Source organism: Pseudochaenichthys georgianus, chromosome 4 (assembly GCF_902827115.2).
Source record: "Pseudochaenichthys georgianus chromosome 4, fPseGeo1.2, whole genome shotgun sequence".
Taxonomy (NCBI): Eukaryota; Metazoa; Chordata; class Actinopteri; order Perciformes; family Channichthyidae; genus Pseudochaenichthys; species Pseudochaenichthys georgianus.
In genome coordinates, this window is record NC_047506.1 from 36,739,138 (window position 1) to 36,755,221 (window position 16,084).

Genomic DNA, 16,084 nt, shown 5'->3' on the forward strand with positions numbered 1-16,084 from the left:
GCCTTCAGTGGTAACTCAGATGTTAAAGGGGTTGAAGCTTTTCCTCCCAAATCGGCTATGCTTTGTGTTTTCAACAACGGTGTGCATTTCCTGCATAATATATGTTTCTCACAATTGTTTTTTGTTAGCTGCGCACAGGTGATACTGAGTCTTCTCGAGTGATGGATTATGACCTCTACCATGCTTACATGGACTCGTATTTTTTATTTCATATCTAACTGAAGTAAGAGAGAAAGAGATGGGTAAGCGAGAGACGAAAGACATGGGGAAGTAAGACAAGAAAGAGAGAATAGAGAGAGATGTGAAAGAGATGGGAGATGAGGATGAGAGAGATGAGGAAGAGAGAGGGATGAGAAAGAGAGAATAGAGGGAAGAGAGGCATAGGAAAGAGAGAAGAGATATTTGCGAGTTGCATACTGATACTGAGTTTTCTCGATTAATAGCTTATAGACAATACCATGTTTAAATAGACTCCTACGTTGTTATTACATTATGTGACATATGTAAGAAAAGGGAGGGGAGAGTCAATTATATTGAGTAATTGATTTCATATTGGAACATTCATTTCTCAAACCTATGTTTTATGGAAGAGGAAATGTACTCCTGATAAACTAATCTTTTATCAAACGGTAAATGGTGAATTAATTTAACATTTAGAATCATTGAGAAAGGGTTATATCCACAGGGACTAGCTCACATTCAACTTAAAATAACATTTCTCTGCTTTGGACTGATGAGTATATGATTCTTGCATGTTAAATGACTAACACAAACCTTACATTTATGCATGTGTCAGGAAGGCTCCCAAATAATTCTGAGGGGCCTATCCTATTTTTGTAATTGAATGATAATGTGCTAATCCATTACTTTGAGTTGTCTGCACTCAGGAAAACATCCCTATCAAGTGTTAACCCAATAACTAGGACAGCTCTGAAGGCCAAGGGTCAGAGAGAGAGGATCACACTCTCCGGCTGCAGAGGGCACCCCCAGCCACGGGCAAGGAGGCACGAGGTCGTTCAAGAGAGGATTCTAATCTTCAACTTTCTGATGGGATGGGATGCTTCTTCATCTTCTGCTCAACCTTCAGACGAGCGATGGCTTCAGAGGCTCCATGTTTCTTGGAGGGGCAGATTTCTTCCTAACATCTCCCATCACGGGGCGGGGCATCTGGATGGGCCATTTGGAATAGGCTCTGCTCTCAAGCAGATCGCAGAAGGAATGCAGGCAGATGAGCCTCTGGTTCACTGGGAGATCATAAAGTGCTCACTGAATGAGCCACTAAAGCAGAGCAATTGGGGGAGTGAAATATGGCGCTCTGATGAAGAAGAGTTTTGAGCCAATCAGCACTCAGTGCTAATCTACAGTATCAGGATGCCTTCACACACCAGACATTCTGTGCCATAAAGAGAGGAGGAGAATGAGTCAGGAGGACATGTTTTTCCAGCTCTTGTACAAAGATAACATTTGAATTGAATGACCAGATGTTTACAGATGTACAATTAATGATAGTTCTTATATTTCCGACATGTGTTAAATAGTGGTGATAAATATATTTTGTCAGATCAGATTACACTTTCACACTACACAAAATAAATTAATTGATATTTTCAGATTATAAGGTATTGAACAATAAGGTACTTCTAATATTATAACAGATAATGTTAATATCCTTAATTGTCCAGCCATCAGGTTTAACAACACTACTCTTCAATGTATTATCCATGCACAGAAAGACCTACAATGATGTTTCAAGTTTTAAATATTTAAAACTTCCTTTCCAGGTTTTACAAAAGTCTTTGAATATTTGTCTAACTTTTCCTTTTCAGATTTTGAACAAATGTATTTGAATAAAATGTATGTACTACTAAGTGCCTTACTCTTGAATAAGCGTACTGAAGTAAACGTTAAAGTAATGTTAAAGATAATGTTAAAGATTGAGGACACTGCAACTTTACAGATTACAGATTGATCGATTCATCACTGTGAATTTATACCTTAACTGGGAATTTTAGCTGGATCTCTCATGATTCTGATTTTATACCTCAATTGGATTTCTTATAATCCTAATTGTGTTTTAATAAGTAATTGCCTTGAAGTAAATCTTTGAGATGTAAGCTGATTTTGAATTTGTGTTTGATGAATGAGATTAACTGAGTGATAAATGCTAAAAGATCTTATTTTTTAAACATATATTTTACTATTATATTTTTGTATTTCATGTGTGTTATTATTGTGCCTTTTGACAAAAGAAGTCAAATACTGAAGAGAGATGATTTTTCTATTATGATTGACTGTGTTCATTCATGGTGATTGAAATGTTTTCAATCTTGTTTTACTTTTTGATGTAATTGATGTATGTGAGCCCACACAACTCTGAAGACGTTTATTGATTTAAGTAGTGACTGAAATATTCTTAGACTAATGTTAATTGGTTATCAATAAATTGATAAAAAGAAAGGAACTGTCAAAGAATATTTTAATCCGATCTGTGTATTTAGAGATTCTCAGTCTTTCTTTATGTTCCTGTGTAACTTCTCAGGAAGACACGGGTCAAAAGGTCTTTTGCCTTTCCTGTGGGTGAGGGGTTTTGGGGCACATGAGGAGTTGCAAAACAGAGGTGCTTTTGTTCCAAATGTCTGGTACTAATTAGAGAAAAGGCGGGCTCTTAGTTCCCTCCTGTTCTGCTGTATAGATGTGTTCCTGTCCCTTTGTCTTCAGAGCTTGCTTGGGATCTCATAATGAAAGTTGTGAATATACCTTGTGAACTCTCCGGCCGTATTCTCTCTCAATAAATAACAGTGTTTGACTAAAGACTTCCCAGCTTCCATCCTTTCCTGAACATTGGTTCTGCATTGCTGCACAGAAGTTTTCTTCACACTAAGTGCTGGGAACTAAGTGCTGGGAACTAAGTACGGCAAAGTACTTGGTGTGGATAAACTACCATCTTATATCTGCTCCCTGATCTCTCTGCGAATTGAAAGTACTTATTGCCTGAGATCGCATGCTGTGGTTTTATTAAATGAGCCAAGTGCTAGGACTGTCTTAGGGAAGAAAGCTTTTAGATGTGCAGCTCCACTAACATGGAACAGTCTGCAAAAAGAATGGAAAATTACCAAGCTAGTACCACTACATGTTTTTAAAGCTCGGTTGGATGCTACACAATCAGATGCTGTTGGTACCTGTACATGTGGTTAAATATGTAAATTGTAATCCCTGTACATTTTGCTGTATGATGTCCTTTTGTTGTTCTGTTGTTTATGTTTTTGTGTCTTCTTGTGGAACCTACTGCTGCAGGTCTCCCTTGAAAAAGAGATCATTGATCTCAATGGGATTTCACCTGGATAAATAAAGGTTTTGAATTGAATTGAATTGAAAGCGGCTAATTATTTGTGTTTAAAAGAATGGTATATATGGTATGTTTATCTTTTTTGTTCCGTCTTAGCACCTCCTCTTCTATTCTTGGTGTGAACATGTGAATATAAGACCCTCTGCAGACCTCCTGACTTGTGTACTCCGCTGCAGACTGCTTGACAATCTGTAACGATTTACCTTCTTGCAAGAATAAACTCCCTAAAAGACTGTTTACTTCAAGACTCTTCATCTCGGTATAATGGAAAGGTTTACCCACCATTTTATTATTATTTGTTAGTCTTACAACATTTCCACCACACCATATCCTAACGTTAGCTTTTTACCTCTGCCGATTGCATTATGCTTCCAAAATCATAAAAGTGGTGTTTAATATGTAGAGATTATCCAGCTAAACAAATGTATGCCACAGATCTTTTGCTGCAATATTCTAAAATCCCTTTTTCCCCCCGCGATGCTCACTTCCGGGTCAACCTACAAAAACACATCATTATTGCACCATTCTATGGGGCAATGGTATATGAGAACAGTGGTAATGACCACAACCATAGCACTTCCAACAATATCAGACCAGGACATACAACTACTCAGTATCAGACATTACTGAAGTGGTAAAAACATCAAATTCAAACTGGAAGGTTTGGGGAGCAGATGAATATCATAGCAGCAGCTCCAACCCCTCTCAGCTGTCAGAAGTCCCAGTTGAACTCTCAGCAGGATTACTGGGAAGAGAGACGCTTGATAAACACAGGTCCAGGTCTTTTACCACAAAGACATTCATGCTGCCTATATGGGTGAATACATTACAACTGGTATCTAAAAAGGTATCATCTACTCCTCTGGAGATATCTACACTAGGTTAACTATGGTACTGTGCAGATACCTTCAGTAGTAACCATGGACACCACAGGGAGCCTGTGTCAGGGTCTGCTGTTGTACTTTCAAAAGAAAAGAAGAACACCAGAAGTGTATCATAAAGTGAACCACATTTCTGCTATGGTCCTGCACCAAAGATGCTGCACACACACTGCTGAAAACATCTTTCTAATATTTCTCCTAATATTATTTAGAAAAGAGAGGATTGATGAAGCTGCATCACAAGACTTCCAATTGTCTCAACCATGGCAAAACAGCTTACAGCTCTTTTCTTGGCTTAAGGTTGATTAATGCTTAAAATGGCAACCATAATTACGGAGTAAATACGTTATACCTTTAAAGTATGTTCTAGGAAACATGGTGCCACCTTCTAAGGCAAGAGAACATATTCAGCTCATTTTCAGGTTCATATTTGTATTTTGGGGGGAGGATCCTTTGCAGATCATTTAGTTTGATAAATGTAGATGGAAGATGCTAAAACAATTAGCCTCTTGGTCCGCAAGGTATTTGTCATCCTACGACGATGGTTGCCTGTGTGTGTGTAATGTGAGCGATACCGAGTTTCGATTATCTATCAAACGTCTGGAAGGAAAGTCTTAACATCTAAGCTTTCCTGAGGACCGAGGGGAGTGTTTTAGTGCCACGCATCATGTCATCATAGATTTGTGGTTCTAACAAAAACGGTATGCTTGGCCGGACTTTGGTTAGCGCATCAAAATCCACACTAACGGACTTAAGGTAGGTCTCTGCATGCTGTATGTTTTCTGTCTCAATACACCCCTTATTACAGATCACCGTTGTGTTTCTCTTTATGTGAAAAGCACAGAAGAGAAAAGCAGTCCGATGACCGAACGAGAACACAAGCACTGCTGAGTAACTAAATGAAGGGCTCTCATTACTTTGTAAAAACCTTGTTTGTAGACTAACCTGTTCCACAAGTCGTCATCCTCTCCTCCCCAGCCCCAGAATGCATTGGGAAAGCCATTAATCTTCCGAAACTGCTCCACAGTGAGTCCACTGACACCACCAAAGAACTCGCTATATGGAAGACTGGAAACAAAAACAAACAAAGTGTTAAAATCAACATGATCTGTATAGTTCATAGCCTGTCCAAACACTTTGAAATCTATTGGTCATTGCCACCAAAGGAAATCAATACTTAACTTAAGCAGGACAAACAGTTTATGTTCTTAAAAGATATCTGATGACACACTCACATGTACATGTATTTGTCCAGCTTGGCAGCAAAGTGGCGTGGCATCTGACCGCAGCCGTAGTAGTTTCGGTCATTCTCAGGGATGTGGTCGACGTCATGGAAGATCAAGCAGTCCCAGTCCAAGTCCTTCATGGCCTCCAGGAATCCCACGTTAAACAGCATGGCTCTGTTGAAGGGCTGGCTGCCACTCTACACGCCATGAGTTGAGTACACGTTAATAAAGCTGTCTTGTAATGCACAACGTGTTCATACAGCAGCATGCAGTGCGGGCCACACACCTGTTCGATGACGTAGAAGGCAAACTGCAGCCGCTGTCTCTGCAGCATGGGGATAAGATGTTGGAAGAGGATGGGGAGATGCTCGTGACGGTTTCTAAACGGAATCAGGATGGCCACCTAAAAGGAAAATATTAGAGTAAGAGATAAGAGCCAACCTTCGACTAAATTCATCTGCTTTCTTGTTGTTTTTCCCCTAGAGGAATCCATTTGCATCACTGGTTTAAAAAAAGTTTGAAGGACATATATTATTTATACACTTCTAAAAGGCCTACCTTCCAGCGAGGTCTGCAGTCTTTTGGTTTCCAGTGGCCTCCAAACTCAATGTCAAAATACTTGGAGGACCTCAGTTCTATCTCCTCCATGGGGATCTCTGTCATGTTTACTTCAATAAGGCCCTGTGGAGAGAGTTGTGTGTGTGTGTGTGTGTGTGTGTGTGTGTGTGTGTGTGTGTGTGTGTGTGTGTGTGTGTGTGTGTGTGTGTGTGGTGTGTGTGTGTGTGTGTGTGTGTGTGTGTGTGTGTGTGTGTGTGTGTGTGTGTGTGTGTGTGTGTGTGTGTGTGTGTGTGTGTGTGTGTGTGTGGGGGGGGGGGGGGGGTACATAAATCAGCTTCACATTAAAACAAATAACAACTTTCTACAGCGTAAAACATAGGGCTTTGTTTTTCTCTCGTTCCTGTGCTACTTAGCTCATTGGTCTGACCGCTATTAGCTAATTCTCATTTACTTTATATTTGTGTTGTATTTTTACAACAGAACAATTAAGCAGCAAAGCTTGAAGTGCAGTAGATTTTAAATTATGGCTTTCCTGAAACGACATGTTAGAGCCCGTCTTTCAATTTGTAAAAAAGGTCAAATATTGTCACCGAATCGTTACCTCAGTAGTCATGGAAGTATAAAAGACTACATTTCCCACGGCGCAAGCCTCTTAAGAGACACATAGATAGGCAATCTGTGCGAAAGACACAGTTGAGAAACAGTTTTATACCGTTTAGTAATATTATCCTACACAAAGTAAAGGAAGAAAGACGATCTAAGTTGTTTATTATTTTATGGGAGTTTTGCCTCTTTTGTTTTGATTTGTTTGACTATTTTAAAAGGCCAATTTTCTTTGTTGAACATGTGAAAAGTTTAGCATTTTCTTTTGACGACATGCAGGTTGCAAAATATCAATTGGAAGTCAAACAAGTAAAAACAAATGAATGAAAGATAACGCATTAAAACTGTCTGTTTAAAGCGTCTACTTGCTTAATGGAAACAAAGGGAGGAAGCTGCGACAACCCTTTCCTGTTTCCTGTCAGGTAAAAGGTCTGTACTCACTCATAGAAGGTAATCGCTCTGGACATGGCAGGTTCTGGGCGTAGGTGAAGTTCTCAGGGAGGTACGTGGTCGGCTGCACCAGGTATTCACTGGAGTTGCTGCCATCAGGATAGTCTGCAGAAAAATCAACCAACATCTAGTATAACAGCAGAATACTCCAAACCACATCATTGACATCAAATGACTGATGATAGGGCTTCAATATGGACCCTATTTCTCATGATTGTGTCAAATGAAAAACATTTTTAGGAAATTGATACAGCCTGCAAGGTAATCCTATATTAAAATAAATATGGGGGAGTAAAAAGATGTTGACTCTTAAATGTAGCGGAAGTGATAATGAGCAATACAATGAAAATACCCCAAAAATTACAAATATCAAAAAGTAGGCTAGATACAATAGTTGATTACATATCGGCTACTCAGTTACTTTCTATAATGACCTCAGTTCGATATTATATTATTTTTGGGATATGAAACAGTTTTTGAAAAACTTCGACACGTTTATATCAACGCCGTGAATCGATATTTGCGCACGTGTGCATAACCGATCGGATTTCTGGTACATCCATGGTAGTAGTGAGTGACTGTGACAATGCCTTCGTCTGCAGGTTACACGCAGGGGCGGCGGGTACTGTAGGCTAGGGAAGGCTAAGCCTTCCCAAATATTTGTGTCACTGTATCCTGGTAACATTTAAATATATAATGTATAATGTTTGTGTCTTTGACATTAGCGCTCCTATGCAGCCACCTGTACTACGAAGCCAGTTCAACAGACCCTGGATATCTTTGAGTTATCTTAACTAACCCTAACAATAGAGATCTCACTAAACGGTCCTACGACGCTGGTTATCAACTTGGTAAATCAAGCCAGGGTTTCTCTCTCCAGCTGAAAGCGTTCACGTGAACGGGGCGGGGTTAGCAACATTTGACCAATCACAAACAGGGACAAGTCAGAGCCGTATCTGGGACAAGTGTACTGACACTGACAGCGCAGCGTCATACTTCATTAATGAAAAGTAAACTAATATTAGACAAATATGAACTTTAAACATCCATTCAGAGCCGTATCTGGGACAAGTGTACTGACACTGACAGCGCAGCGTCATACTTCATTAATGAAAAGTAAACTAATATTAGACAAATATGAACTTTAAACATCCATGATTTAAACATATAATCCAGGATACAAGCCACATAGTTGCACCTGCAAGGTGAATACAGAACAACTGGTTAAAAAATAAATAAACTACTATAAAGTGTTTGAAAGCGTACAACAGTTTTATGATATCACTGCCCCATCTAGACACGAGTGGATCTGACTTTAATTACATTTGAGTTGAGTGTTTCGCCAACCTAATGTGTTGCTTAAAATAATACTTCTGCATACAGTATGTGACAATGTATGTGACAATGACAGTATGTGACAATGTAAAGTGTTGCACGGCCAGATACGGCTCGAGAAGCTGACTCAGATAAGGAAATATATGATACATTATGATATTAAATGATCGATGATCTGATTGATGATGTGATATGAATGATAAGTGCGACACGTCGCCGTCTTCCCTGCTTAGGCCTACGGCAGTTTAAACTGTATTTCCTTTATCCTGTAATATGACTTGATAGATTTAAACTCCGCACACTGAGCTCTGATCAGCAGGCGGTGCTTTCACTGAGTTGATCTCTTTTCTATAGACGCCGGAGGCGGGCCGCATCAGGTAAAAAAAGCTATTTAGCCTTCCCAAACCTGAGCCTCACGCGCCGCCTATGGTTACACGTTTATATTATACATCCATGGATTAGACGTTATTCACACGTTTGAGGTGAATGTGATTGACAGGTGGATCCGACCAATCGCGGAGACGCATTGGTACACAGCAAATGTGCCAGTGTTATATTTTCAGTGTTAGTGTTAATCAGCAGGGTTCAGTGTTATTGTAACACTTAGTTTAGTCAAGCTATCACTCCGAGAGTTTTTTCCTGAAAGTGTTGGTGTCAATTTTGGTCGTTGTGAGGACTCTCACACGCGGAGTGTTGAATTGACCAAACCCCTCAATTTCCGGCAAAGGAGCTTCATCCAAGACCTTCGACAGCCATTTCTCTAACCAAAGCGGTAAGTTTCACTCGATTAAAATGTATGTTTTGCGGTTGATGTAACCATGAATAATGTCTGTAAATTATAATTATTTACTTGATATGTATGTTTTGTATCTGTAACTTTTTAATCCAATTTGAAATAGTTTTTTTATGTCGAATTTCACCATTGCAACTATACTGATGAGTAAACTTGAATTATAGGAGAGTAGACCTACATTCGACACGAACAGGAGACGCATTAGGGGACAGAGGTGAGTTGTTTTTACAATATGCGAAAAGGAGAAGTTAAATAAAAAGTATCTTGAAACTGGTATCTTGTTATAATGTAAGGTTGTGGATTATGGCGTAGGCCTATGAGTCGACGACATCCACGGTAGCATTATTAGCTTGCAATTAGCAATCACGGCGCTCCCCTGTGTGTGTGAGACGGGGGGAGGGACACGAATGTGGACTATTGTAAGCTTTATTTCTAGTCTAAGCTATTAACTTTATAACGCTGCTTTGTCACATGTTCACCTATTCCCCCCGCCGTCCGGGCAATAGAGTCTGTCTGCAGACCGCAGCAAGGAGGCGTTTCCTATAGGGGCGTTTCCTATAGTGAACGACGGGAGCCGGCTCTCGCCCGCGAACGAGACGTTTTTTGTTTTGTTTTTGCGGAGGGATCTAGATCGGCATGAAGGCACATTATGCAATGTGCAATGTGGACATTATCCCGCTTATTACACATGGCCACATTCTCAACAAAGTAACGACATGACTCCCAATAATAATTTAAATGCTTTTATGGATTTAGAAAAAGATTTTATTGATTTAAAAAATAGTTTTCTGTATTGATTTAAATTGACATGCATCCGCTAAGAAAAGTAGTCCGTTGTTACTGTTTGAACTAACGTAACAACGGCAGGAACTGCTTCTATAGTGTTTTTGAGGAGCTTTTTGATTATAGATTTGAAAAAATCGTTGCTTGCTTTAAAAGTAGCACAATTCATTATGTCAAACCTTGAAAGATATCCCTGCCCTAATGCCCTATGTCTGGACCGCTGCGTAAAAAGGAGGGTTTCTGATTACTTCTCTTCCTACTTTTTGTCCCCCTCTTCTCCCCGCTGCAGCCTAGCAGTTGATCTCAAAGCACGCTCCCCTCTCCTGCAGGGAGAAAAACTATATTTATATACTTTATATAGGTTGATACAGTAGCCCCTTTTTTAAAATAGTTTTTATAGGTGTTGCCCTCTGTTTTGTGTAGCGTGGTTCTACAAGCAAGTCAATGCATTAATTGGGTGGTATCAGAGAGTTACACGGGTCTGTAAATGCAATGAAAACAATTGGCCACAGCAAATAATTTATATTAAACATGTAATTTTTACTTTTGAATACTTTAGTACAAAGGATGTCTTGAATAATTTAAGTGATATATGTGTACACATATAAATCATTAGTCAAAACAGCGCTACATTTGATTTAATTAAAAGGTATAATATGTGGTAAACTGAAGAGCCCTTTGGGAGCCGAAAGAGCCGGCTCTTCTTGGTGAGCCAAATGATCCGGCTCAGCAAGAAGAGCCGGAATTCCCATCACTAGAACAATAGAGGCTTCTCAATACTCAAATTTCCCCTCCTCGACTCCCCTCCTCGAGACTTAGACCCGCCCACAGGAGATGCGAGCGGAGGACCGAGGAGGGGAGCCGAGGAGAGAGGAGGGGAAGCAGCAGACGTTTAAAGAAATGAGAACTCCTCTCCTCTGAGCGGTCATATTAAAGCGACGTCCGTTCATTATTACGTGGCAACAGCTGCATCAGCTGTCGAGTGTTTTGTCATATTTTATAATCTCTGTTAGATCAGCTGAACATTGTTCCCTCACATATTTACTTTGAATTCATTGAGAGTGCGGTATAATGAGACAATAACAGGATACAGATGCACACACACACACACACACACAAATATATTTATATAAATATATGTAATTTAAAGTATGAGAGCACTCTCATAATAACGTAACACAATCAGAGACTGGATATATCCCCCCCTCTCTCTGGTCGCTGAAATGGGGAATTGAAATTACGGGCCAAAAGTTGTATTTGCAAGTATTAAAAGTAAGCAGAGGACACCAAACCAACTGAGACCCGTCTGTCCGCGGCATCTGCACACTGTACAACACACACACCTACACACTGTACAACACACACCTACACACTGTACAACACACACCTACACACTGTACAACACACACACCTACACACTGTACAACACACACCTACACACTGTACAACACACACCTACATACTGTACCACACACACCTACAGCTGCTAAAGCATAATCAGGCTACAGCCGTTGTGTATTTTATTATGTGAAGCACTAAATGGTTTTAGAAAAATATGGACTCTTTGTAGATATCTACTAAACTAAAGCAAATAAAGAGAGTAGGTCTGTTATACTGAGTGATATATATTTTACACTCTGCTCTGCTTTCTGCAGGACCTCACAGCTGTTCTCACTGTAAACATCGCGTTGCGATGAGAGCAGGTTCTCAAATAATATCCAGGGGATGCATGCAGAGCTGTCATTGGCTGAGATAAGTCCGGCCGTGCGTCACGCCTCCACCGTTCCCGGAAATGCATCCGCGGAGGAGCCGTGGAGGAACCATCAGTGTATCCTCTCCTCCAGAGAGCCTCCTCGATGCTCGATCCTCGGTCCTCGGTGTGCATTTAGAGAAATGAGACGTCCTTCAAAATGGCGCGCTGAAATTCATTTCCGGGTCACTACCGGAGGATCGAGGAGGGGAAATTTGAGTATTGAGAAGCCTCTATAGACTTCTTCTGCGAGGATTTATAAAAGCAGCTGGATAAAAAAAGTTAGGAAACGCCCCTATAGGAAACGCCTCCTTGCTGCGGTCTGCAGACAGACCCATCTCCGTCCGGGGGCCTGCGGACCGATGTTAGCCGCGTTGCATTGTGGGGTGTTTCCGCCATGTTGGAAGCTAGAGTTATAAACCGCTATCACCGTGTGTCCTCGTGGAGTCGACGGTCGCTTAACTACTAGCATTATTAGCTTTCAATTAGCAACCACGGCGCTCCCCTGTGTGTGTGAGACGGTGGGAGGGAAACGAATGTGGACTATTGTAAGCTTTATTTCTCTAAGCTATTAACTTTATAACGCTGCTTTGTCACATGTTCACCTATTTATCCCACCGTCCCGGGCTTGCGGACCGATGTTAGCCGCGTTTCATTATGGGGTGTTTCCGCCATGTTGGAAGCTAGAGTTATAAACCGCTATCACCGTGTGTCCTCGTGGAGTCGACGGTCGCTTTACTACTAGCATTATTAGCTTGCAATTAGCAACCACCCAACAGCAACCTCCTACTGAAGCAGAGAACGAATGCGAGTGAACACTGCGGCGCTCTCCTATGTATGTGACGGGGGGAGGGAAACGATTGTGGACTATTGTAAGCTTTATTTATCTAAGCTATTAACTTTATAACGCTGCTTTGTCACATGTTCACCTATTTCCCCGCCGTCCCGTAATTAAGCAGATTAGCACAAAAATCCCAGCAGTCATGCATTCCCTGACGTGAGCCCAGCGGTCCTCTTCTAGTTCCTAGCTTAAACATGCTGATATAGTACAATCAACTTTATAACCAAGTGTATTTTAGATAATTGTAGCTAAATAACCAGTTATATTATCTTAGCTAACTATAACAAATGTGCAGGCTGTTTTTACAAGTTGTATGCTTCATAGTATGGGTTGTACATACAGTATGTATTATATATGTGTGTCTGTATTTATATACATATATGTTTGTGTGTATATGTATCTGTGTATATGTATGATAATATAAGTCATTTTCCCTTTGAAGGTGGTGACATGCTGGTTCCTGTCGAATACAAGAGTGTGAGCAAATGGGTCAGGGTACCAAAAGTAGAGGATGTCTACATTTACTCTGAGTTCTTACAAGGAGGTAATTAAAGTGTCTTGCATCATGGTTGCTTTCAAGAGTTTCAGTGTTGTATGTTTATCTTGTGAGTTATGATATGGTCCAAATTATCCTTTGTTTCAGTGCTGGCAAAATTCAATTAGCCAGGTTTGACTTCCTTGATGCTAAAGGATTCTACAGGAGTGGAAGTGGATTCTGACATCTTTGATGAGCTTTTGAATTCATCTCGGGTGTCTTTCAAGGCCTTCACTGAAGAATGCAATGGTAATAAAATGTTATAATAATTTGAATAACCTTGGTGTGTGTGTGTGTGTGTGTGTGTGTGTGTGTGTGTGTACAATGTTGAAGAGTCTTCTTCAGAGGGATCATTCTTATCTGATGGGTCATCATCAAGCTCGGACTCAACAATAAGACTAGAATCTACCAAAGCTTGGAAAAGACAGCTGATTGAAGGACCCCCTGACAGCAGCAGTGCAAGAGATGTAAGTTATCTGGTGTGTTTTAACTGATGCTGCACATAATTCATAATTATTTGTACCAATAGTAAGTGTCTTAAAAAAACAAGGGAAATTCCCATGAAATGCTCAAATGGAATGTTCTGTGTGAAAGGGGCAAGATGCCAGTGAGGAAAGCTGTGTATCCAATATCCATTTTTCCTAAAACGCTGTTTTCAGCCCTGATTTATTGTTACGAACCGACATTAATATATGAAGAGTTTGGTTCCAAAACGCTATAAATCCATGTAGATTAATTTGAGTAAAAATGTATTTTCTTTACCAAGAAAAGTGGCAAGTGAAAACCACTATTTTCTGTTTCAAACTTTCACATAGCATCTTAAGGTTATAATAACATTACAAATTAAAATCCAGAATTTGATTTTCAAAGATTTATTTTAAAAACTGATCCATTTTTTCACAAAATGCAATAAATCCATGACACGTTTTTTTCCCTCCAAAATGCAATAGATCCATTTTATTTTTCATATTGAAACTGTGCAAAAATACATAACAGTAAGTAAGTTGATACATATGAAAACCTCTGAACTTGGTCAATACTAAACTTATATATGGGCCAAAAATACATCAGTCATCGCTCCCAAAATGTATTTAACGGGTCATCGTGTTAATGCTACACATTCATTACAACAATAAAACATTACATGTGAGGAAAATGTATCATGAACAAGAACAACAATATCACATGAGACCACAGAAATTCCAAAATGACATTCATCTTTGCCATGTTACATTCATATTAGTGCTGGACGTTGTACGATTGTCTTGTGCATTCTATACATCCATTGCATTCATATAACTATATCTGTGTCAAGAACTGTAAAGAAGATTGAAAACTGATTTGCACAAGTCTTGTGCATACTATAAATCCATTTAATTAATATAACTTTATTTCTGTGTAAAACATTCAATAACTTACCATTCATTAAGAGTAGAATGGCCACTCTCAAAAGGCTGGCACAATGGGCAGCTACTCTTCATGACTGTCACTGTCAACCTCATTCATCTGTGACTGAGAGTGCATCATCATAGAAGGCACGCACATTGTCACTCACACCAATTTCAGAGAGCAAGTTCAGGACATCCTTCCTTTTTGCTTCTTTCACTGTGCTTTCTTTGGGAAGCTGACTTGGCTTGAAGTTTGTCCACTTCTTTCCTCTCTTCAGCACTGAGTGGTAGCAGTATTCACCGCTATACACAGCCTTGAATCCTAGTTTCTCCTTCCTGAATTCCAGCATTCTTGCTTCACTTAGCTTAAATGACTTCTGTGACTTTACAAAAGCCTGTGTTTCTGTTTTGAAATCAAAAGCCTCCCAGTCTTGACCATAGACGTGTACATTGCCATGACTGCGCAAAATCTGGTAGTATTCCTCTGGCATAAGAATGGTGTCCTTCTTTCGAACCTGTTGCTCAATCCTCCCAAACACACGATCCACGGGCAGAGAACTGTGCCCCCTTATAGGAAACACATACTCGGCACTGATTCTTGGAAAGGCCTCCTTCATAAAGGAAAACAGCATGGACAGCAGGTTAATATTTTTGTTCTGACCAAAACAAGAATCGCTGAACAATCGCAGCCTCTGAGCGTGGTGAAGAGCACCACTCAACTGTTGACGTAAACAGTGGTCCAGAGCTGAAGCAGTCATATTGCTACCTTTTCTGTTCTCATGCTCCATCCATGTGTACAGATGAACATCATCCACAGCTTGCTTACTTCCCGTCCCATGGTGAATAACGACACCAAAGAGATACATGTAGAGCTGTCTGGAATAGTATGCCTGACCTATGGCGGTTTTAGGGAGTACCAAATTCTGCATCATGTCAAAGCAAAGGGTCACTGCATCATGATCTACCTGCCCCAGCAAATCATAGAACACCCGTGCTCGTCTCCTGTGTAGGATGTAGGATGCAGACTCACTGCGTTTCTCTTCTTCAGTCAAGCTGGGGTCCTTGACTCTCAGTTGAAACCTGGCACATGAAGAACAGGCATCTGTGGCAGGATGCCCGAATCCAAGGTTGAAGTGCTGTCGAAACACAGTGTAATACAGGGAGTAGCTGACTACATCATGGTTTTGTTGGTCGAATAGCTCGTGCATTCTTTTCACACTGAGGTCACAGGGTAGGTATTTCCGGCCAGGTGCTCCCCTTCTTCCATAATGGCTAGCCCTACATGTAAACGTTTTGATGTGATCCATCACATGCTGCTTCTTGGCATCATTTTCTGCCACCTTACGAGCACCACCCCTGAGTTCTGGTCTGGCTGTAGCGTTGAGTGCATAATAACGTGCCACTCGAGACACACGATCCTTGCCAATACCTGCAATGACAGAAAAATTACATTTTGTTTGTATGTATGTAGGTGTGTTTGTAGTATGTATGTGTGTATGTATGTATTCATCTATATATTTATTTATGTATCTATTAATTAATTAATTATGTCATCCATTGCTTCATTTATTAATTCACAGTATCCATTCACAATG

The 16,084-nt window shown here is 40.3% G+C and overlaps 1 protein-coding gene and 1 long non-coding RNA gene across 3 annotated transcripts; one reads left to right on the plus strand and one right to left on the minus strand.

The window, feature by feature from the left end:
• Window positions 1-3,632: 3,632 nt before the first annotated feature.
• On the minus strand, window positions 3,633-6,130 carry LOC117445616 (beta-1,4-galactosyltransferase 5-like). Of its 2 annotated transcripts, XM_034081381.2 has the most exons (6): window positions 6,012-6,130; window positions 5,740-5,856; window positions 5,463-5,650; window positions 5,173-5,295; window positions 4,253-4,307; window positions 4,048-4,091 (listed from the first exon to the last, which is right to left on the minus strand). In XM_034081381.2, exons 1-6 carry the CDS (start codon window positions 6,114-6,116, stop codon window positions 4,089-4,091), a joined length of 591 nt encoding a protein of 196 aa, XP_033937272.1. In that variant the 5' UTR covers window positions 6,117-6,130; the 3' UTR covers window positions 4,048-4,088. The 2 variants fall into 2 exon arrangements, with proteins under 2 accessions (XP_033937274.1, XP_033937272.1); XM_034081383.2 differs by lacking the exon at window positions 4,253-4,307 and having other exon boundaries at window positions 3,633-4,091.
• Window positions 6,131-12,171: 6,041 nt separating this feature from the next.
• LOC139433787 (uncharacterized) lies at window positions 12,172-13,617 on the plus strand. The gene is made up of 3 exons (XR_011643184.1): window positions 12,172-12,273; window positions 13,009-13,110; window positions 13,435-13,617. It is a non-coding gene; the product is annotated as an uncharacterized lncRNA (long non-coding RNA).
• The last annotated feature ends 2,467 nt before the right edge of the window (window positions 13,618-16,084 follow it).